A 24,218-nucleotide genomic window follows, 5' to 3' on the forward strand; every position below is an offset into this window, starting at 1 on the left:
GATGTAGGTAAATCAGGTCTTAAAATTTGATCCATCTTGCACCTCCATCTCTTTGACTTGATTGTATTTGTGAAAATCAATCATGCACTTTCCTTACTCCTGCCTTAATTCTGCCCATGAATTTAAACACATTACATATAGCACTTTTATGTAGTTTAAATTCAGCTATGAAGACCCATTATGGTTCCGAGTTAAAATAATTCTGCACTGCACCCCTCTAAAGAGTGTCTTGCTTGGACTGCCCATGAAATGGTCTTACTTCCAACCCATTTTTTGTGTTTTTTTCCAGTATGTCCTGAGCCACACAGTCTGAGGGACAGGGAAAAGGGCAGGGATGTTACACTGCCTCTCAGTGCTGCTCAAACGCTGAAGTTAAGCAGATGCATATTTGCAATGCAGCAGCCTATACCTAACAAAGCTTCCTGAAGCTATTAAAAGTGGACACACAATAACTGTAAGCAGAATTTGGCTTGTTGTCTCCACAGATTTGTGCTAATATACCAGTGTCTCAAGACATCACTTCATTTTCATAACAAGGAGGAGATTTAATTTCTGCGGATTTCTATAAAAAGCAATTTGGAAACTTCTCAACAATGATATTGCTTCCCATAAACGCCAAATTGGTAAAAACATCATAAGAGGAAAACACAGAACACTGGCAATATAATTTTTTCCAACTTAAGTACCAGCATTATTCAAAGGCATTATGCTGCTAAGTATCCAAATAATTCATTCATTTTAAGGATCAAAAGCATAATATTATTTTGTTAAATTAAGCTCTTGCTTTCCAAATCCCTCTTTTCCACTTAAACTGAAGGAATAAAGGCAACTGAAAACACATCTGTGTGCAAGGCTTTTCAGTTTTCAGGGGTTGTTCTGTTCTGGTTGGGGTGTGCACTTCCCTTTTTGCTGATTACCAAAACCCAAAAGTAACTGCAATAACAATTGTAAATCCCTGCTTTGGATGATAAAATGAGCCTCAAGTATCATAATCTCATTCCCACCTTCTACTACTTGCAGGAAGGAGGAGGTTGGTGAGGGAAGCCACCTCTACTGCTGTAATACAGTCTCTCCAGCCAAAAAGGAATTGTAACAACTGAAAGTGACTGTTAAAAATTATATCAAAGATCAACATTTCTGACTGTGGTAGCTTGGGGTGGGGGGCAGAGGGCAGATATCCTGGTTTTAAGCATAACCTATGAACTGAAGAACATCAGGACTTTGTGGTCATTTAACACTCCCTATAAATGAAGACTTGATAACCATTATTGATCTCAGTTTTCCTGGAAGAAGATCCCTGGGCTCAGCAGTGAGCAATTTTGCTTCTCTTAGTTCATAAATACAAGAATACAAGAATAGGGCTATTGCTCAAATACCACCCTAACTGCCAAAAATGAAATAAAAGTAAATTTCAGTGCAGTGTGGAAAGCAATACAGGCGTATTTCCACAGGGTTTTTCTGAGTAGATAGCCCAAGGTTAATATAATCTCAAATTTTCTTATGGGAAATACGGAATTGCCACAGCTGACCCCAGTATCATTTAAAAGTATTTTCTTTGTGAAAGCCTACTCAAACCACAGAAGTATACAAGTTACTATTCTTATTTATTTATTGATCTTCCTTGTGCTACCACGGAACTGGAATACCTCTGCACATTAATGAATTCAGCCTAACATCACATAAGATGGGACTATGGGCATTTCTGCTGCCCAGGCAAGAAGGTGAGCCAGGGAATAGGAAGTGTTGGGTTGTTGTACCTGCAACAAACTGTGTTACCAGAAATATCTGGGAATGCCCATTGTCTCTCCTATCTTATGTTCTGTCATTCAAGGCTTTTCCCCATTTTCCTTCTTCCTAGCTACTTCTCATGAAAATTCTGCTATACGCTCACCAAATCAAAAGTTGATTTCTAAAACTTTCTGTGGAGCTGCCAGAAGCACCTCCATCACTGAAAATATATTATCACAGGATTTAAAGAGAGAAAATTAATCCTCTCCCTCTTTCCACTTTCCTTTCCCCAAAATGAGAAAAACCATCTCTCCATCTCCAGACTCCCAGGTCAGATTAAACCCAGATGTCAAAGGAGGGACCTAGAAAGAGGTGCACATCCCTTCCAATGAGGATTTAAGGAGAAGCTGCATGAGTAGATGAACTGTTGAACTCAGTCCTCTGTCTTAAAAATACATTTCATTGGGATTGCTAATGCATGATATAAGTACCCAAAAGATGCAACAGAATTATGAAATATGAATTAAGGACGTATTGCCATCTCCAGCAAAATAATAAAAGTACAGAGATTAAGAGGCAAGCATATATTTTTGAATTGCAGAATAGGTTTATAGGTCTTCTAATAACAACTTTTACTCAAACCTTACATAAATAGGCTTATATGATACAAATATTATGTGGGCTATGTGGAAACTACAAGGTCCCTAATCATGTTTAGGGATTACTTGACAGAACAGAGACATTTCATTCCTATTGGACCTAGGGATTACAGCAAAGAAACATCTAATATTCCATTTTTTAATTTCATGCATTTTTTATTTACTTTTAATGATGCTGTATATATTCATCATCCTGAAATATTAAAACAGTATGAAAAAAGTAATAAATTGGTGGAAAATTTAGGGAATGGGAATGCAACAGCACGCAAATCATACACTATCAAGTGCTTGATACACATTTAAAATTACTGTCTAGTACAGCAAAGCCAAATTCCTGGCAGATTTCTGAAGCACAAAGTCACAATAAGAAGATCAGCAGAACAGACTGAAATAATAGAATATTCATCCCCCTAATCCATATGCAATTCTTTAGGGCTTTTTTTTAACAATGCATATGAGGTCTGACTGTATTCGGGATTTAAATAAGTTGTCTCTCTCTCTCTCTCACAGACACACACACTCTGTATATTTATTAAAAAAAAGTATATACAGTTATCATTTCTGCTCTACTGCACCCACATTGACAAGGTTAGCACATCTCCTCACACCTCAGATGAAACAATAGCATTTTCAAAAACAAAACTGTTAAAAGAAATACATTTATTCATACCATTGAAACCTCCTGCAACAGCTGTGTTGAAAGGAAGAAGTCCAGTTGCCTGGAAAAGGGATTTTTTTTTGTTTAGCATTTTTAACTCTTTCTTACATGACTCTGAAAAATTACTGGTTAATTTAAAGCAATATTACATGTAGTTCCTGGCAATAAAATGTTGAAATCAGTATTAATTCTTTGAGATCATGCCTTTCCCTCCAGACAGAGGTAATTTCAGATCTGGCATTATATAAAGAGACTTAGAAACAAGTAAATCATCACTCAAAAGACAGATGCTGATGATAAGGGTGGTCCATGCACAAAACGTGCTTGAGGACAGGAGAGGTGGAAGTGGAGTATAAAACTTCCATTGCCATGCTTGGGATTACCAAATTACTTTCAACCAGTGCAAAGGCACAACTGAGCCATAGATGTTCCTCCAAACAGGAGAGTATGAAGAAATTCATCCCCTGTCATACAGAAATGCAAAGTCTGATCCTTAGACCAAGCAGGTTTTGCACAGGTTTAACTCCCTGATTAGGCTGCGAAATATCACCACCCCACATTCATTGTATAAGTGATATAAAATGAAGATATAAAATGAACGTACCCAAACATAAGACATTTGCACCAGTAATGTATGTGTGGACTTGCTAAATAAAGGTGCTCACATGTGATAATTATGATGGCCACATGCAGAAAGCAGCTTTCACAACCACCAGGACAGCTCTTGTCACAACTCTGTTAGTGAGGCAGAGGAGGACAGGTGATGGTACATGAAAAGCCATCTGGTAAGTGAGAAAGAGCAGCCACATCCTGTCGAAACCTGAATACCCACATGTAGCCACAGGCTATTTGTAGTACCGGGTCTCATGAGAAATGGCCTGGGGTGTAGATTGCCGAGCATTTTCCAGGACTTTGGGTTCCTACCTGGTGTGGGCCATGCTGGCCCAACCCTCTTGAAATCATGCTCTTGTGTTATTAGCCAGACTGTGATATCAGTTGACATTGCTATTCACATTGCAAGGTTACTTTTAATTCAACACAGGCTAAACAAGCAACGTAAAAGCATATTTAATGAAAGATTTTCTTTTTGCTTTGGAATCTGCTTACCTGCCCTTACTATGACACCTAGCTACATTGACACATACTCCAAACTTACTGGTGCTTATTTTTTACAGGTATCTAATTATTACTGATATACTGGGGGGCAAAAACCCCCTAAGCATACTGAAATCAGCAGAAGTGAACCCACAAGAGGGCTAGAATACACCCATCCTGTGTGTATGTTTTGCAGGCAAGTAAGCAAAAGAAGAACTGCTCTTAGAAATCATTTGATCTGTACTAATGAGAAAAGTGTGAAGCTGTACAAAGAAATAAAAGACAAATGAACATAAAACTTCTGCTAGAAAATATGACCAAGATCTATGTTAGCAAACAGGATCTAATCGTGCCCAGTGAAGTTAGGAGAGAAAGCCTGATAGACGTCCTGCAGAGCTGCACTGGACCGAATCTGAAAAGCACAGGTGGCAGCAGCTTCGATGCAAATGTGCCACATTTTTGTGAGACAGGGCAATTAAGTACAAAGTACCTTCTCATTTTGGGGGGAGAGTAAGAAAAGCCACAGAAGAAAGCTGGGATTTATTGAAGAGGAATAAAGATCACCCAGTGAAAATTAGGGTATGCCTGAAATACATCAGTGCTACTCTCCCTTTTGCCATCCTTTATTTTACAGGACATAACAGAGCTTATATGAGTTTCTATTTTAGTGAAGACAACAGTTTGTGTGACAAGGAAGGCTAGAAAAGAGCAGCACAGCTTTTGCCCAAATTCTATACTTTGTTCCAAAGCAGAGAGCTATTAAACATTTTCTGCAAGTGTTTGTAAATACAGTAAACACTTTTTAATGTGCACAAAGAATATTTTGTTTCCTTGTACAGATTCAGAGAAGTTGATCAGCCCCATTCTTTAGAAAGCCTCTAAGCGAGCAATGCAAGACATATATTTGGAAAATGAAAGTTTAATCCTACTCATTAAAACATGACAAACTTATAATTAATTGAGAATGGAGTCAATAATGAGAACATCCTTCAATGTAATGATGTTGGTACTATCAGCTTGTAATATCAGAATATGCTGTAGAAAGTGAAGCATAATACGGAAAAATTATAAGTCAGTTTAAAAAAAGAACAGCCTGAAAGTTTTGCCTTTAGTAAATCTTGAGATGACTTAAGAATCTTTAAAACACAAATTTTAAATCCTCAAAAGTTACATTTTTCCAGTCTTCAAATGAGATAATACATTATGTTGTTTTCCTGTGATGAGGAATAATTCAAGGTCTTACATTGTCTGATTAATCTCTCAACCAATATTTAGAAAAGGCTTCTCTTTGAGCTAATGAAACTTGACAAAAGCAATCTTCAAACTATGCCACATTCACTGATTTGTAAAATATCTCAAACTTGTGTTTTATTAAATGCAGTTTAAATTAGTAACAGCTCTAAATTCACCTGCCTATGACACCACCTTAATCTCACCAACAGTACGTAATGTAGGCAAAAAGACTGCACATGAAGATTAAAATGATTAGGACAAGCTGGTTGTTGCTTTTTTTTTAAAAGGATGCAGTTTTAGTTTTAAGATAGCATTCTCTATCGCTCACACTACACTGCATTTTGGGGGATGGTTGCTGATGGCATTCAGTTTACTTTTTCTGGAGATAACTGCCCTGATCTTACTGCATAATGTCTCCCCAGTGATCCCTCCAAATAATGCTCATTTCTTTATCCATGGAAAGAGGCTAAATTTTAAAATACAATCTTGTGACATGCTTTGGCTTTCAGTATCAATGTCATTAGCTTAAAGGACATCACTCCAGAAAAGCAATGTTTTGAGGAGAACAACTAGTAAGGAAGCACTACAGCACTGCCAGGTAGGGATCACTGTGGGGAAGCACATCAACACCACCCCAGCATTCACCTTCACCAAGAGTGTTGGTAGCTTCCTTTCTTTCTGTGAGTGGCCACATGTGTGCAAACAGGATTTTCCCATGGTTTGAGAATGTGTTTAAATTTGTCTGCCTGACTCAGAGCACTAAAAGAGATTCCTGAGTTAGCAGAGCTAAGCAGGAGTGGGGAAAAACTGTGGGAGAGATGTAAGTATTAATTCCCTACTGCAAATGTTCCAAGAGGAAATCAGGCCGCCAGCTCATTCTTCCTCTCAAGTCACACTTAAGTTCTGGATAAATAACTTTCTGAGCCACTGACTGCCCTCTATTTCCTCCTCACAGTTGTGTGCAACCAAGAAACTGCATTTCTGGCAATGTCTATGATAAAATAACACAAAGCTCCATTAACAAAGCCTCACATGTTTTAGAAAGTTGCTAGTGCAAATCTTTTTGGGACTCAAGGAATGATATTCAAATATTGGGTAACACACTCTGACTGGGAAGACTATCAATAGAGTTTCTCAATTTGTTTATATAAATGGGCCAACACTTTTAAAAGCACTTCAGAGCACTTAACTAAAGCAAGCAAGCACTTGAACTTTAAATATCTAGCAAGAGAAGTCATTGACAAGTATGACTTAGTAAATTGTAATACCTTTGCAACCTTTCATTCATACAATCTCTTCATTAAGAGAAGCACCAGGCTCCCATCTCAACTCCAGCTCTGCTCTAAGATGCAGAATGAGTGGGGTGAGGACAGCCTAGTCTCCTTTTTATTAAAGCCAACAGCTTTGCTTCTTCCTATACAGGGATCCTGGGTCCACAATAGTCTTCATAAAACAGCTTCCTGATTTTGAAAACTTATTATCTCTTGTTTGGCCCTTAAAGTAGGATTACTTCATCTTATAAACTTCATTTCCCCTGATATCCATGGTAGCTAAGCCTTGATTTGGGAATATAACATTTACCAAACACCATCCTACTAATTCCCAAAAGGTCTGGGAGTAACTTTCTATGCTCAGGACTAGGGTGCCTCTGGTAAGTGGTCTCATCATGGTGCCAGTGTCACATGCATTTTTTATATCTTCATATTTATAACACTGCTCTTCCTGGCTTCTGCATGATACACAAACACAGTGGTCATTTCCTGACCAAATCAGTGTGATCTGATTCACATACACTTCTCTGCTGACAAACCAGCACCCAAATGAGTAAGACAAAGGATTTTTCTGGAGTTTGGATGGTTTGGGGTTTTTTTTAAACTGATGTCTAGCTCAAGTACTAAGCTGGCCCCTATAAACAAGAAGGCGGTGTTTAAAACAAGCATTTCTGATCCGTAGCAGGTAAATATCATTCCCCAAATTCCTGCAACATATCTTCATTTTTATTCCTCTCTGAATGTGTTTTGCCCACAGTCTGCATAATGTGGCAGGAAAGAGGTGGCAGAAAAACCCTTTATTTTAACCTGGTCTTCACCATCTTAGAAAAAGGAAATAAAGTATTTTTAAGCTATATTCTGGAGCTCAATGGCCACACTGGGATTTTAGTTTGCTAGTTTTAGAGGACATGAAGCATGTTCTGGAACTGGCTGCTTGGGATTTGTACTGATTAGTCTGGTTATGAACATTATCGAAACAGTATTTTGGTAGGAAAAAAACCCACAGTTGATACAGCTGAAAATATGAACAACTCAGTGCTAAAGCCTCAGACTATGCAGAGTTCCTAAAAGAAACAGCTTTGAAAACTCTTTGAAATACCATGCAAGCCATAATTGGGTTTTAATGCATAAAACGGCTCAGTAATTTAAATGTTTGGAAAAGAAAACAGTCTTTGCTAGAGTTTATGAAGTGATAAGTCTATTTCTTAGAATGATTAACTATGCAACCTGATTTTGAACACGAGCATCTCCTAGCATATGCTCTCTACAGCTGACACCGTGAGAGCATACAGTTTTACCAAATATACCAAATCCAAAAAATAACCCCCAAACTCAGAAAATTAATGACATTCAAGGATAATAAACTCACTCCTAATAGACCTAATAATTTAGAAAGTCCTTAAAGAGCCCATGGCTTTGGTAGAAATGAATCAAATGGTGAGGTGAAATTAAAGAACAGAAGAATAAACTTAGACAAGATGACCTGAGATAGAAAAAGAGACAAAAGCAGTGAAAAGAAACAGACCCAGGAACAGCACTATTTCACTCTAATAACAGATTCATCAACAGAATATCTGTATGCACTAACACCTAATTTGAGCATCCTGAATCCTGATTTCCTGAGATGGCAACTACAATATTTAAAAAAAAACAACTTAAATTGCTCATTACTAGAAATAGATTGATTTGCATGAGAAAAATAGAGAGTTAAGATTCCCATTTCATTTACGAATATTACGATCCTAAAATAAAGTCTGAAAGTAAGTCCTAACTCCCAGGCTAACACTTCCCTCCTGTTGGTGACAGCATCATTGCCCCTGGGACCTGGGAAATGCCATATATGTTGGCCATAGGGAACTGAATGTTTGTGTGAGCCCTGAAAGCCTGAACAAGGGCTCAGGAGATGAGTGTGAGAACTTGCAATTCTATCTGATATTCAAAGACAAACAAACAGAGAAATCCAAGTGGTAAACACCATCAACAGCAAAAGCCAGACTTTACTTATGCCCACCGGAGCAAAAGCCGTGGACATGCTCAACTTTTCTATTTCTCTGTAGCTTTTCTACCTTCAGTAAAACTTGCTGGTGCACATGGCTACTTTATTTTTACGTATATAAATGTAAAATTGGCTAAAGACACATGAGTTTACCCTACTGCAGAAGCCAATTGCCAGAGTAATCCAACGTGGTGCATGCTGGACACACGATGATAGCTGATATTCTGCAGTCAGCACATTTCAAATTGCTTACTGGTTTTGGGTTTTAAATTGCTCACCAAAGACTAACTTTAGTTATATTTGGGTTGGGTTTTTTGGGGGGATGGGGGCGAGAGAGGGGAGTGGATGGTATTAAATTTAATAGAAACAAATCACCATGGTATTATAAAAACAGCAGTTAATTTACCTGCTGCTCTAGAGAATAGTTTGGGAATATAAATTTTAGCTTTCCCATACCTACAGCTCTAAGCCAAACATTAGGTTGTCTGAATTGTCTTCATCCCCTGAACACTACATGTGAGAACTTAATTTTGTGTTCTAGCACTTTAAGCAGAGTTGCTTATATGGTTAAGAGCCACCTTAATGTTCCTCAAAACTGTTTTGAAATACAAGACAACCCTTCATTTTGAAAGTAAGAGTCTGTCAACTTCTAGGAGTTTCAGCCACTAACCTTTCTCTCATCCATAAGTTTCTAACACGTTCCCCTTTTAAGCTCACTGAACACCTACAGCAGCAAAACCACATTTTTTAACATCACTAAAACGCTGTCTCTGATGACCCTGGGACTCTACAAAGTTCAAGAGCAGGAACAAAATTTGAAAGGTTGGTTTAAAGATTAAGCCTGAGCCCTTGCTGCACCTGAAGGAACACACTTCAGGAGGCAAACACCCCCCCCCCGCTGCTGGCTGCGGTCTCCCACCCCCCGGCAGGTGCGGCGTGCTCGTTCCACCAGACAAATCGCAGAGGAGAGGGAGCGAACCCCCTTCATGGACTCACCATCCTTTTCTAGTCACATTCACTACGCATTGCATTAGAAAATCGTAACGGTGTTAAAATATTTTGGCAGGATTTGTTATGGCCAGATCACTCACTTCCTTTGGGACACACAAAGCCTCCTCTGGCAATGAAACAGCCCAAATGTCAGCAAATCCTATAGAACAGAAAAGGGTCTGTCAATGTAAAGCCTAAATGAATCTCCAGTTAAGCAAAACAAAACTGTATAACATAAAAATGCACATACAAAAAAAAGAAACAGCCTAGAAATATGCACTTTTTATTAAGGTTTCTTTCCCCCCCTACCCCCCCCCCATCTTCCAGAAACTTTTGAACAGCATTACAATGAATTCATCAGAAGGTGCTATTAGAGCACAAGCTTCCTCCAAGTGTTACCAATTCATGGACAGATTAGAGGGCACATTAATAACATAGTTAATATGAAGTGTTTAGAGCCTTTACGTCGGTGACAAATACGACTCAGCCAAATTTCCTGACCATTGAGGCCACGGAGGAACAATTTGGTAGATTTCATCAACAGTTCTAATTATGTTCCTGTCAAGTCAAGAACAAAGTAATCCATAACTGGGGGGCTGCTCGGAGACAGTGCCACGTGACAGTAATTTATGCCCAGGGCCCTCGCTGTAGTTAGTGTGCACAATGCTTGACTAACAAGTGGGTTCAAAAAAAGGAATTTATTAGGGAAAACACAGCCCTCCAGCTCCGAGCAGCTCATCAGGTGCAGGCTTAGCAGGAGTTATGAGGCAAAGTCTTGTTTATAAAAGCATCTAAAGTCCAGACTGGCCTCAGCAGGTTTCAAACCGTAGGATTTTAACCCAAGGCTTCTGCTGGAGCTAGGTAAGCCCACTGCCAGGGACAGGATGCAGCCCAGTCCCCTTTAAAATCATCTCAGTCCTTGGGACAGTGGCAGTACCACCTCAGATGCCAAGTGGTACCAATGCCCTTTTTCAGTCCTATAAATAACACACTAATGAAAGATGCAAGGGCATTATTAGTAACAGTAAACTAAAATGTCACAATACACAAATGTGTTTCTTACCACAGCCCAACTGGGAAACAGGCTGAGAAAGGGAAAGGGAGGGGAGGAAGGTAAATGGGAGAGAAGCTGTCATGTCATTTTGAGTCATTTTCCACTGTGATCTATATTGGGATACAGCTTCTATCCTTTGAAACAGGATCATTTTGTACATGACACTCTTGCTGCATTTCACAAAAAGGCAAGAATGTCTCCCTAGCACCCAAAGTGCAAAGCCTGGCAGCGGTCATTCAGGATCAGTTACTTGCATATGCAGTGAGATGCTAGAGAAAGTAAAATGACGCATTCCAAACATAATTAAGAACATCGTCTGTAAACAGAGGGTAAAATAACATTAGCAAAAAATTAGATCCATGTGAGAAACAAAAAGCACTTAATACGTTTTAAAGCAAATTTTTCTGAAGGTTCTGTGTGGCCCCAGAAAGGCTGACTTCACTTACATTTCCCACTGCTAGAATGGGTACAAGTATGCAGATTCATACCTGCATGACATATCTTGCCAATGGATTTTAGACTATAGAAATGCTATTGGCTTCACCAAACTATTGGTCTTAGTTACATTTTAAATTACTAGTTGACCACTGGCACAGGGGAAATGCAGACTGCAGAAGTACATCTAAACCCTCATCTTCTCCTTTCACAATCTACTAAAGTTTCTTATCCAGATTTGCTTGAACTTGTAAATTCTCTGGTATCAAGTCTAGGGACTATACCAGCACCTACTGAGTGGGACAGGATAGTCTCATATGACTGAAGTGTCACAGATTTATGATTACTTGCTCCAAGGATGAAAAAAAGAATATTTTTAAAGCAGTGGTGGCTTTGCAAAGAGGAAAGGGAAGAACGCAATCCCATTCTGCAGTTATGTGAAAAGAGAAACCTTTCTGCAAGTCAGGGAGACAGTAATTCAGAAGCCAAGCAATGCCTGGACGTTCTAATTGCCAGACTCGTGATTCAGTCACAAGACATGCTTCCTTTCCTGGTGAAATGTCATGCTGCTGCATGCTTCTGTTACAGAACACATCTTAACCAAGTGTAGCAAAAGCATGATGATCCCATTAAGTATCTAACATCTAATACCTTGTGAAAACTAATTTAGTGCTTTATCAAATCTCTAGTTTGTATGTAGAGCATAAACTGGCTACATCTGCTAATAGGGCAGATTGACCCGTCCCATATATTATCAAACCACAAAGTCTTCTGGAGGACATAGCCTTAGCTACTTATTATCGCTTGCATTAACTCTCTCACTAGCTACTCAGCCAATATATTTTCCTGTAATACATCTGTCATGATTTTACAAGGAAATCAGCAATTCTGAACAGTGTAGCAGTTAGATAACAGGACTAAACCCATCATGGTCACCTGGCTTTCCAATCTACTGCTAATTGGCATGAACAGAAGCCCTTAGAGCTGGGCTTGCACAAGAGCACACCACTGCTGAGCCCCAGAGATTTGGCCTCTTAGTTAGATTTGTATTTTTAGAGCTTGAGTCATTTATGTGATTTCTTCATGATTTATTACACGCAAGAGAAAGAAAGTTGGATGCCAACACCTTCAAATTTACAAGATTTTTTTTCCTTTTGGCAGAAAAAGGTTTTATTTTGCAAGAGAACATTTGGCATAGTAATCAGGAAAAAAGTGCTAGAATATTAGTAACAATAATGTTGGCAACATTAAATGCAATGAGAACATCTTTCGTGGCTTGGATGCTATGCAATTATATTCCCACGTGTTTATTTAGGGTCTTACTTGTGGCACTGTAGAATGAATTATATATCTGAAGCCATGTTTCTAACTGTCTGGGAACTTGCATATGTGGCTAATAGACAGTCGGGATGGTTGTTTTGTTTTAAACTAACAACTGCTACTATTTTCTGATATATAGTGTTTGTCTTTGGACTTGGAAACCCTGAGCCATTATACATGGGTCTCTTACTGACCTTTCTGACCATTAAACTATCTGTCATCACTGAAATCCAGGAGTTAGCGGTGGGATATGAAAAATAAACTAAAATAACAAAACACTCCCTCTTCAAACAGAAATCCACTCAATAGAAATAAAAGATTCTTTCACATTGCATATGTGATTGTATGTAGTTCTGAAATAAAATAATATCCATCATACAACCCTAGTTGATCACATTTAATCCGACATTTATTTTCTCTTTTTATGGCCTCTCAAGCACTCTCATCTTCTTTTCCCTTCTAACTTCCGTGCCCTCATGTCTTATAACACAAATGTAAACAAGTAAAAGGCATTTAGGAGAGCATGTAGAGGTATTATTAGGCAGTTTGTATAGTTTCTTGGTGATCCCTGATCCCATTGTTGATGGATCATTTTTAATCCAGAGAATATTAAAAACTGCTTACAGCCCAGCTGTGGTTTAGTATCACCAACAAAGGCAGGCCAGTACAGTAGTTTTTCTACAGAGTAAAACTTCTAACAAGTAAACTTTCAGCCAGGGGAAATAAATTAGAAAACAACAACAACAAAAAGGCAGGCAGTGAGTTAAAACACCACAATTCTATGTTACTGAATTGAACTACAAGTCTTTGGAGTGTCATCCCTCCCCCTTTCCCCTCCCTCTATATTTTTCTTCTTCTGTTTTTACGTTGAAATCACAGGAACTATGCAGCCTAGCAAGGCTGTAATCACTCAGCAGGAATCTGGAACAAGCACAATGCAACCACCAGCCAGGCAGCAGCAAACTGAAGGAAATCTCTCCCTCCCTCCCAGGTTTCTTAAAAGGGGCTCGGCGTGAATGAATCTTCCCGGTAGCCACCAACAATTTCTTATTCCTTCCGAGCAATCATCAATTTCAGCATCAAGTGGTTTTAGTGGCTCTGCAACTGGTAGTGGCAGCGGAGTAAGCCCAGCATGCAAACGTTTTGGCTAATTTAAAACCCTTGTGCTGCCGAATCAAACATGACAAGACAACAGTAAAAAGAGAGACTATTATCCCAAATGAGAGTCGGCGGATGGCTGGAATTGGCTTGAGTGGCAGAGACAAAAGAGGTGGAAGGAGCAGGGACAACCAGACGTGATAATAGCGGATACAGCGTGCACTTTCTCCCCCACCTCCAGTCCATTCACACATATCTCACCTGGAGGTAAAAAGGCAATATTTCCAAGTTTCATGGCCAGGAAGAACAAATACACTTAAGAAGACTCAAAATAAATCAATACCTGGTAAAGCATCTGCCCCATGTATATGGGAAAATGTAACTTAAGAGACATCACCCTTTCAAGAGGAACCTTAACATCCCAAAGACAAATCCTGTCAATTCCTACCTGAATTCCTTTCATGTCCTGCTGCCATGAAAGTTCATTCCCATAAGTTGAGAAGCAACTGAGATAGGACAGAATAACTTCAAAATGGGAATAATCTGTGGCGTGGCTACTCATGAACCAGCTCACAAAGAGCCCAGATCTCAAAGAGCTGCTGGGGAGGAAATGTGGAGGGCAGAAGAATTAATTTTGTAAGGCAATTGGGAGACCACAAGCATTCTCATGATGTTGGGAGCCATGAACCCTGGTGATGGCTTGCAGCTCACAGAATGATGACCTGTGGGATCACTGGAGAGCAAGCAAGTTGTCTTTTGCAAGATTAACAATTTAGAAGTGCTGAAATTAATTTTGTTTAATAGCTGTGGGTGCAGACTCCTTACAAAGTAGGTTGCAAGGTCAGCAAGCCTCCTAAAGCCTTTTAAAATGCAGCTTTTTATAGGGACAGTAGATTTAGGGTGGCTTAGGGCTTAAAGATCTAAAAAGCAAAAGAAGGGTAAGAGGTCATTTCCTACCACTTCCAAATCTTCAGTGAAGACATGTTCTCTGTTTTGCTTCTGACTATGACACGCAATTGTTGGTATATTCAAAGCTACTTGAGGCAGTATGCATTTCTTCGTGTACACAAAGTGAAAAAAGACAAAATCAGCCATGAGAACCAGATCAACCAGCACATAGCAGGCTCATCAGACTCATACTGGAATATGCCTATCTGTGTTGCAAAAAAAGCAGTGGGAGATGATAAACTAAATGTGGGAGATGAAAAAATAAATCTAGGAGACAGACTGGGAGGGGAAAGACAAGGACGGGGAGTGCTCACACCCTTGCCATCATTCAGAAATAGTTCACCTGTGATTCACATCTGCCTCCTTATACGAGATCATTACACTCTAAATTACTGTACTGTACAGAGTGTTTCAAGGAACAGCTGGGCTCAACACTAAAACCAAAACCAACCAGTTAAAAGGGATGTGCTCAGCTTCACACCCTAGTACATGTGAGCTATTGCTCTCAACACAGCAGAATCTGCTGATTACTGCTCCCTTCTAGGATGCTTTTCTCCGACATTTTTGCCAACGGCATCCAACTAACTGCACAGGTAAAGTTCGTAGTGTGTGCCAGTCTGGGAAATAGAAACAGGGAATGAATTTTGCTCCACTGTGTAAGATGGTCTGAATTTGCTAAAATTAAGCAACACTGCCTTGAGAAATACTTGCATTGCATGCAGGTGGACCTGTGTGAAAGGTGGACTCTGAATTTAAAGAGCAGTCCAACCTCAAAAAAGCACACATCCCAATGCAAAGAAACATTCCATATGTATAGAAACCCACTTGGTCTCGCAAACGTATTCAGAGAACCAAGAACCGCAGGGGAGGACACAGTCACAAAGGGCACAGCACATGGGTTTGTTTCATCCTGCCCCCTTCTTTTAAATATTTTTCCCCACAACATGAAGGAAACATGGGGCTAAGTTTTCAAAGAAAAACCAAAACCAGTAACACTCCAAGCATCAGGCATGCCAGCTGTTCCTAGATAGCCCACCCTGGGGACAGCTAAGTGTCACCCAACAGAGAAATCTGTGTCACCCAGGTACACAGGCAAGCAGAAACCCTCTGGCCCTTGAAGCGTGTTTTCCTGCAGAAACTTTGTTACTGTGATCCTGCAGACAGAGGGGCCCCTTCCCTGGCAGTGAGGTAACTGATGGTCATTAAGGAGGACAGAATTAATTCTGCTGTGAGCCTGGTGCTGACAGTGGCCAGAGCAAACACACCAGCCATTTTTCTCAGCCTCTTCCACAGGGAGTTGGAACAAAGAAAGGAACTCTAGGGAAATACTGAAGGCATTACAAGAAAATAATTTTAGATGCTTATGAATACTGCCACCAAACACTGTATGCTTTCAGGCTGACATATGCTAGTGTATGTGGTGTTTGTTTAGTTTTTTCATCTCAGTTAATTCATACCCTCAAACAGCAGACCAAGACAAGTCTGGTTCACAGTTCAGCAAGGAACTGCTTAAAAGGCAAGCATGATACAGGTCCTTAGGGCACCTCATCCATCCTGCACTTGGATGGCATTCTCCACCAAGGGACCCCATTAGGAAGGAAGGGCAAACTGAAATCCTAACCCAAAGCAGCCTGAAACAGCACCAGCATACTTGTGTAGCAGCGATGGATGAGCCTCCATTTGTCTTCAAAGCATGGGAAGCCAATATATCTGCTTCAGAGCAAACTCAACTTTACTTTCCAACCTTGTAGTGTACTTAAAGCTAAAATGTATATGATCTTTCTATCTGTGGATAAGGCAGCAAAGAAGTGTCACTCAAGACTCCAATTAAACAGATGGGAAGTGATGCACTTCCAGTGCAACTCCATGCAGCAAAACACCCTGAGATGCACTGTTTAAAATCAATTGCCCAGGAAGGCATTGCCACAAGCTACAGTTTCCTTTCCCATCCACACAATCTTATGCTAGTATAAACTTGCTGGAAAATGCAGTTGCTGTAGGAATGCTATCAATACCCGAAGTATCACAGGTCCTACTCTCCCTGCAGAAGGTTTGGCCCTTCCAAGCAGGAAGAAACAATGTTTGTTCTGTGGCCAAAGTAATTATAGACTTGTGTATATTGTTTTATATTTCTCTTCTCATAAAAGAGCTTTGTATTGGTGTTGAACAAGCCGAGTTATGAGACTGGAAGTCTCCAACCTAAACACAGGTCTGGCAGAAGTAGAAAGAGCTTCACTCACTTCAGGAAAGATGATTCTGTGTATGCCAAGACTGAACATGGCCAAATATTCAATACTGCCCATTAAAATATTTAAGCTTAAACAGTGTAATTCTCTCATGGATAATATATTAAAGTATATAACTTCAGACTTCTCTTCACATGTTAGTGGAGCAATGATATAACGTTGCAGGAGGAACACACATTCTTCTTCCATGGGGGCAGCTCTAAAGGAGAACACAGATTCAAACACTGTAACATGAAATATGCTTGATAGAATATTTTTAAAAGCTGGCCACCTGCTTATAGGAATCTCTATCCAGGGCTCTTATTTACAGTTCAGGGGTATCTATTGCTCCAGGTGAGATCCTCCTGTACCAGGAACAATGCACCAAGTGCAACGAGAGAACACCACCATGACCAACACACACTGCAGTTCAAAGGGACCAGCCAGAGAGCTGCTGGGAGCACATGTATTTCTTGTGCTCCAGCCAGGAGCTTAAACCTAAAGGTGACCCTGTCCTGGTGTAGCACCATATCACCTCTAGCACCAATTAGGCTGACCAGAACTGGATCTATCTGCCTACCTATTCAGTTCATATCAGGAAAAAAGGAGAGAGAAAAAAAAAAAAAGGAAAGGGGAAAAAGCAAGCAAGGTCAGGCACGTACGTATGAGCCACACATCTTGTAGGAGTAACAGCAACAGGGACCCAAATCCTGAAAGCACCAGAAACTGCCTTCTCCTGCTCAATTCGCAATTAATATTAACAACCCATCTCATTCCAAATGACAGTTCTCTTCCTGTCTGTGTTTAAAATCAAAAATATCTCCCACCAAAAGGCTTTCCACATATCTGTATTTACTGTCTCCGAAGCCAGCAAGAAGGCTAATCTAGGTATTCTGCCAATTTACAAAACCTAAGTAGTGTGGCTGGAGAGATGCGTTCTCTGCCATGCTAAGGAAACTCACAGGGTGTCATCCTATGTGACTGCAAAACCCATACGGATGAGATGTCTAACAACTGTTCCAAACCTCACATTTAAACTCTGCCTCAAAATTTTTACCTTTTGTTCCCTAAATGGCAGACTTTGAACTGGTCCTGGCCAGCAGGACAGTGGAGGAACTCTTCCATCTGCTTCTCCTTGGGATCAAACATTTCTCACAAAACAAATAAGTTGCCTCAAAAGCTTGTTTTTTGACTGAACCTGTAAAGTTCTAAAGATTTCATAAAAAGTCTCCACAGCCTAGAAGATGACAATGAAACATGAAGTCAAACCACCTCCTCACCACTGCTATGCCTCAGCACTATGTGCCCAAATTTAGTATGGCACTAAATTTGAAGGCCTTGCAAAAGAAGTGGGACAGGGGAGAGCTGGAAAAAACGAGACTGAGATCTTGACAGAAAACAAAAGAATGGAGACCTAAGTCAGACAGCTTTGGCTGCAGATGGTCTCCATGAGTGTCTGCCTCTGTGTGACACAGATAAAAAGAGGTTGCTCTTTCTCTGAGACACCAAAAATGTCAGATTCCACCCATGATTTTTAACACACACATATATATCTATACATATAATTATGTAGGCAATGAATACTAATTTTACTGAAATCATTGCCATACCCAAGATTATTAAGCATTATTAAGATTATTAAACATTAAGCCATGGTCAAGACACCTGATGTTATTCTCTTCACCTCAACATCTTCACTTCTAACAATCACAAACCCAAGAGACACCATACCCATAATGATTTTCCTAAAGCTATGGTAAGATTCCAATCAATCTGACACCTGTTGCAATGCTCAGAAAACTGGAAAACTTACTATTTTCATGGCGGGGGGGGGGGGGGGGGGGGGAAGAAACCTTGCAGTCCCCTTTGAACTTCTGTCTGTACCACTGGGATAAGCACACTCAATATCAGGAAAAGAAGCACTAGGAGGGCTTTTATTATGTACTACATGAAAAAAAAGAAAGGGGAAAAAAAGTGTTATGAAATGTCCTGTTGCTATTCTGCTTATATTTTTCTTTTTACATAAAGCCTCCTTTTATTAGAAAAAAAGTCCCATTATTTTCAACAGGATTTTAGATTTAGTCTATGTACAGGATTTTCAGACCAGTCTTTATTGCAGCAGTTAAACACATTAAGAATATTGAGGCAATTAATCAAAGCACTCTGATTCAAAAAATAAAAAAGTTAAAAAATAAAAGTCAAGAAAACCTGAAGCTCAAGGAAAAAAAACAGGATAGTAAACACTGAATTTTTTTTTTTTTTTGCCTCTTTTGCCTCAGGCATGTAGAGCAGTCATGAGGGAACAGTCCAAAGGAGCTGAGGAAACACATTACTAATAAGCATGGCCAGGTTACCATTTTGAGGGAGAGTGGTGTTGTTTTGGTTTGGGGCTTTTTGGGTTTTGGGTTTTTTTCTACTTTTCCCTTTCATATAGGGATGAAGCACACACAGAGTTTTGGGACCTGACTGTGTTATGGAGCAGGAATGATGTGCCTTCAGCCCTGCTCCACAAACCATTCCATCAGCAGAAGTCTCCAGCAGGTCGGAGACGGACTAACTTTTCCAAGGTATTAAATTAAAAGATGTTGAATTAAGTTAAATGCCCCACATTGAACTGACATTTCCCTTTTTTAATGCAAGCTAAGATTGATGAAAAATACCACTTATCTACATTAAGGGTCAAAATATCCAGCAAAAGAAGCCTCTGGTTCAGCGCGTCAGAGCAAAGTCAGTCTTACATAATCCGGGGACCAGAACGCGGATCACATTCTGATGATCCAATTAATGGTGGGATACTTTGCAATCAGCCAGGAAGCAAGGCCCCTAACAGATTGTGGGGCTGTAACATCAATTTCTTAAGTGCATTTAAAGGATTACAAATGTTAGTCCTGGCTTGAGATTGAAACACCTATTGAGGTGCTCTGAACCACATTACAGTAATTGGGTACCTGAATTAATGCCATTTCTTCTGATGGGCGAGTTGAATACATTGGAATTACAGATTTCTTTTGCTGTGTTTCACTTTCAGCCTTTTTCTTCTTATTCTCAGGGCATAAATCTGAGGGAGAATATATCTTTTTTTTTTTATCTAGATAGTTTTAATTACAGCCCTGAGGCACCCAAATACTGTCCTAATTTCGCCTTCTGGATTGCTTGGGTGCACTTTTTTTAAAATATTTTATTTTGCTTATTATTTACCATGCTATGACATTAAGATGGGATTTTTTTTTTCCTTGAAACTTCAGGGCTAAGGGGAAATAGGCTGCTGAGACACGGAGAAAGAAAAGTCTGTCTTTTCCTTCCTATATCCCTCTTCCACTATGTAAACCTTTTTATGCATGCACCAGATACCATTTGCAGTTTTGCACCTCTAGAGAGCTAGAACTAGGGCTGCCTCAATTAGTCTTCTATTCCTTCTGAGGTCAGTTCAAGTAAAGGTCTCCATCATATCAAACTGGCAGGAATGCTAACTACCGGGGTATTTCAGACCATAGAGGGTTCAGCTGAAGAGCTTAAAAACCATACAGCTGCTTTCAAGAGTATTCAGAGAATATACAGCATAAAGCTGTATTTGTGTGCCAGAGACTAAATTCAGTTGGTGTTTTAAAATCTGAAATAGGTTATGGCACAGGTTTGTTTGTATGGCTTTTCAGCCAGGCAGTGTCTCTGTTAGACCACAGTACAGAGCATATAGGACACATGCATTTCCCTCTTGGATCATCTGAGTTTTGATAATTAGAATTTAAACGGGGAACTCCATCCATTTTTGTCCTCAGCAGCTGTGGCACTGACATTTCAGCGACCTCGGCGGTGATTTCTCACTTGCAGCTAACTGGAATGTACACAACCATGATATAATGCCCACGCTGTGAAAAAAGAGGTGAGAAACAGAGCATGGTATTCCAAATATTCCAGTCTGCTCTACAAAATACATTTCATTTATGTGGTTACAGCACATCAGGCTCAGATACTGGTTTAATTTTTTTTTTTGAGGTCTTATTACTGATTAGTTGTAAATCTAGATACACATGCATACTTTAATTCTCATGTATTATATATCCTTTCTGAGGTATGCTAACTTTTTGTTTTATACTCAAGATTCTGTAAAGAAACTGTAATGATGCAGTGATTCTGCTTTAATTTTGATTTTGCTTAAGATAACTGTAAACAGCAAAGATACAAGAGCTATTTATCTTCACTGCTGGTTAAGAGGAAATTGTAGCATATACCTGAGGGGAGCTAAGGAAGCACAATGATTTAACAAGCATATGAAGGAAAGAGACAGCTTCTAATTCAATAACAGAAGTTTCCAATGCTCAAGAAAAAGCAGTTTGCATGGTTTAGTCAGATAGTCTTCCGCAGTTAACTACTTTATTTTATTTTTAAATCTATTTCCCACCACGTAAGAACCGTAAGATTTAGAAGGGGTCACTGGGGACCTTTCAGCTGTGCTCCTTCTTTCTCTTAAATGGTTTTGAATGTTCCTTAATTTCCCATCTCCATTAATACGGGATATTCCTAGAGTTTAGAAATAACCACTCTGAAACACAAGAAAACCTATAAACTGTCTCCACATAAGACACGATTAATCAGAGGACAGACATGGTTCCATTGTAAGGGCCACACGTTGAAGCAGGGCATAAGGTTTTTCAAAAAGTGTCTTGCACATTTCAGCTACAGTTTCAGAGCAGTTTTTGACTCATTAGATGGTGCTGGCTGAAATGATTTACATACAGATAATGACAGTGCAGACCCCAAGGACTAGTTAGCTGTTTAGCAGCATATACATTTCATATAACCACTTCCATACATCTAGTTTTAAATTCATTAACAAAAATTAATTGCTACCCAGTGGTCTACATTACACTGCACAGAGCTTCAATACACTTCCTAAATTACTGTTTTCTGTCACTCCTCCCAGCAATCTTACAGACAAGTTAAACTTTACTTCCTTGAAGGCACTGATGACCAATTTGTAGCAAAGCTTGCATTTAAGTTAGTGAGAAATAACAACTGAACTTCAGGAAATTTGTCTTGTTTTTAATATCCCATTAATATTTTGGAATAACAGAAAACTTTCTCCTTCTCCCCCCTCTGGCAGAGTCACAGCGATATCCTGAGGGCTCCCCTGCAGAGACACCAGCAATAACAGCTCCAACACGCTCAGAAAGCCCTGATCTCACTAGCATTCATCTTGGAGCCGATTCAAAGTTTACTGAAGTCATAAGGAAAGTTTGCATTAGCTTCAGTATTCTTCAGTTCAGAACTTCCAGTCCTATTGCCCCCTCTTCTCTTCCCCAAACCCTAATTGAGCTCTGCTGTGTGAGCATTAATTATGTTGTTATTGTTGTGGCATATTCAGCATGAAGTGACTCATGATAACGTTGTCCAAATGTCTGTCTGCTTTTTTACAGCTTGGGTAGGGAGAAAAAGTTACTTTTCATAAGTAATTAACAAAAATTAGTCTTGGGTTTTTACAGATGCATAATGATTAGGACCCAAGGGGGAGATAAGGTTCACTTTTTAGTAATAACATTTAATGGATAAAAAAAAAAAGTCTTTCCACACTCTTTCCATGATATTTCCCAAATATTTACAGTGTACACCTTGGGTTTGAAATAAGCCAGGGAGAATTAATGCATTGCTTACACTTGGAATCCGAGGTGGCCCCGTCCCAGCAGGGTAGTACAATGTGCTGTATCTTTCCCTTCTCAGCACTTATCTTAATCTTAATAACTAGCCAGACAACTGACTCCAGAGTCCTGGGCTTATCGACTGGAATTTGTCACATGCACACAAGAGAAGACAAGAAATGCATTATATAACAATGCCACACAAATCATTATCTTTTAATATTTAAAAGTATGTATTCAAAGTCTGATATGAACCCATTTTGGTTGAACTCAATTCCACTGGTTGTTATTAAATTTGATAGCAAATGAACAAAAATACACTTGTAACGTATTTATCTGCAGAAGAGTTTATTTGCAACAGATCAAAAGGCTGCTTCTTACTGCATTTTAGCTACTACTATCAAATGCAATCTGCTTTTTAAACACATTTTGATATGGGAAGACTATTTTCAAAACAGGTTAATAGGAAATTTTTTTTTTCCCCAGGTCTCCCAAGCACCAAGAAATATCCAGAGCATGAACAGAAAGTCTATTGCGCCCTCACTGTGTGTCTACAGCATGATTTCTTTGAAACAAGTTTATACAAGCAAGAGGAATACCACTCCAACTGCAGCCACCAGGCGCTTGGACCATGCTCTTGAAGTTATCATACAGACCTAAATTTTGCTTCTGCTGTCTCACACCAAAGGACATTTTTCACCAGGAGGCAGAGGCACATGTGAACCACAGCACTGGGGGTACTCTCTGCTGCCAGGCTGCTCTCCTGAGGGGATTTTCCTGCTTCTCTCTGCACCTCCATGGTAAAAACTCTATGAGAATCCACACAAGGTGGTGAGGGGGGAGCAGAAGCACACAGAGAATAATGCTTAGGAGCCCACTCTTGCAGAAAGAGGAGAAAGGACAATGGTTTTAAGCACACGCTCTCTCAGTATTTCCTCTCCCTCTGCCGGCAAAAGCGTAAGAGAGAGGATGGGTACTTCACCCACTGGAATTATTAACATGCACATGAAGTGGGAGTATACGAAATGAATACAGGTTAACAAAGATGCTGTAAATTCGCTCCTCTCTTCTGCTTGCTTTGCTCTAAACCCAGCCTATACAGCACCCCTCATGCCAAGTATTACACCCTTGGTGATGGGTGTAACACTGCAACACAAGATACTAGAGTTGCGCTCAGACTCATTGCCACTGCCAGATTTTTCCAAATATCTTCTCCATATTGAAAACTTTTGAAGATTACCCTAGGCCAATCTTTGTGTTAAATCACAAACCACACTGAATCAATTAGTTAATCAATCCCATAAGGCAATCAATTAACATGAACTAAGAAATCCCTGAGCAGACATATTCTTGTGTGAAGAAAGGTCACACACTGGGGCCTTTATATGTCTGTTCTTATTAGTTTAAGCCCTGGTTTAGAATGAGAAATTTTCCTCTGATAACAGTTCTTTGTATTGATGTGTCAGCACAGACACCTAGACTCCGTGTACGTCTGGAGAGAGCGTCTCTATTTTACTCGTGTAATAACTAGAGGCCACTTTCAGAAGAGGGAATCTGAGATTTGTGCTCTGATGCAGTGAGAGACAAGTCCTCTTTCGGTGCCACTGAAAGGACTTCGCACCAGGCTTGGAAACGGCACCTGAGCAAAAGAGGAAATGGGGTTTTTTTCAGGCACACACCTCAAAAACTGCAAGTGCAAGCAAATTTGCCATCACCCCCAAACACTGAGTCAATATCTTGCATTTATGTGGTAGTTCTCACTCAGGGATGACTCACAATTCAGTGATAAATCCATTCATTCAGATTTGCAGCTGACCTGTAGCCCAAGAAGTTGAGGTCACCTCTGTAAATCAACTGGGAAAGCTGGAATTTTGC

General features: G+C 39.7%; 1 protein-coding gene across 19 annotated transcripts in view; it reads right to left on the bottom strand.

The window, feature by feature from the left end:
• ESRRG (estrogen related receptor gamma) overlaps window positions 1-24,218 on the bottom strand; it is a 371,041-nt gene that overhangs the window by 214,956 nt on the left and 131,867 nt on the right. For 8 of the 19 annotated variants that reach the window (XM_041426700.1, XM_041426704.1, XM_041426701.1 and 5 more), the window contains one exon: window positions 9,637-9,790. The exons of 5 other annotated variants lie outside the window; for them this stretch is intronic. In XM_041426700.1, the coding sequence (XP_041282634.1) occupies window positions 9,637-9,671 (35 nt within the window). In that variant the 5' untranslated portion in view covers window positions 9,672-9,790. Of the gene's footprint in view, window positions 1-3,057; window positions 3,107-9,636; window positions 9,791-24,218 lie in introns of all 19 variants that reach the window. 6 more of the 19 variants (XM_041426710.1, XM_041426706.1, XM_041426714.1 and 3 more) reach the window with 2 other exon arrangements.

The sequence above is a fragment of the Onychostruthus taczanowskii genome, unplaced genomic scaffold, assembly GCF_017590055.1.
Source record: "Onychostruthus taczanowskii isolate IOZ18803 unplaced genomic scaffold, ASM1759005v1 scaffold93, whole genome shotgun sequence".
In the NCBI taxonomy this organism is placed as follows: Eukaryota; Metazoa; Chordata; class Aves; order Passeriformes; family Passeridae; genus Onychostruthus; species Onychostruthus taczanowskii.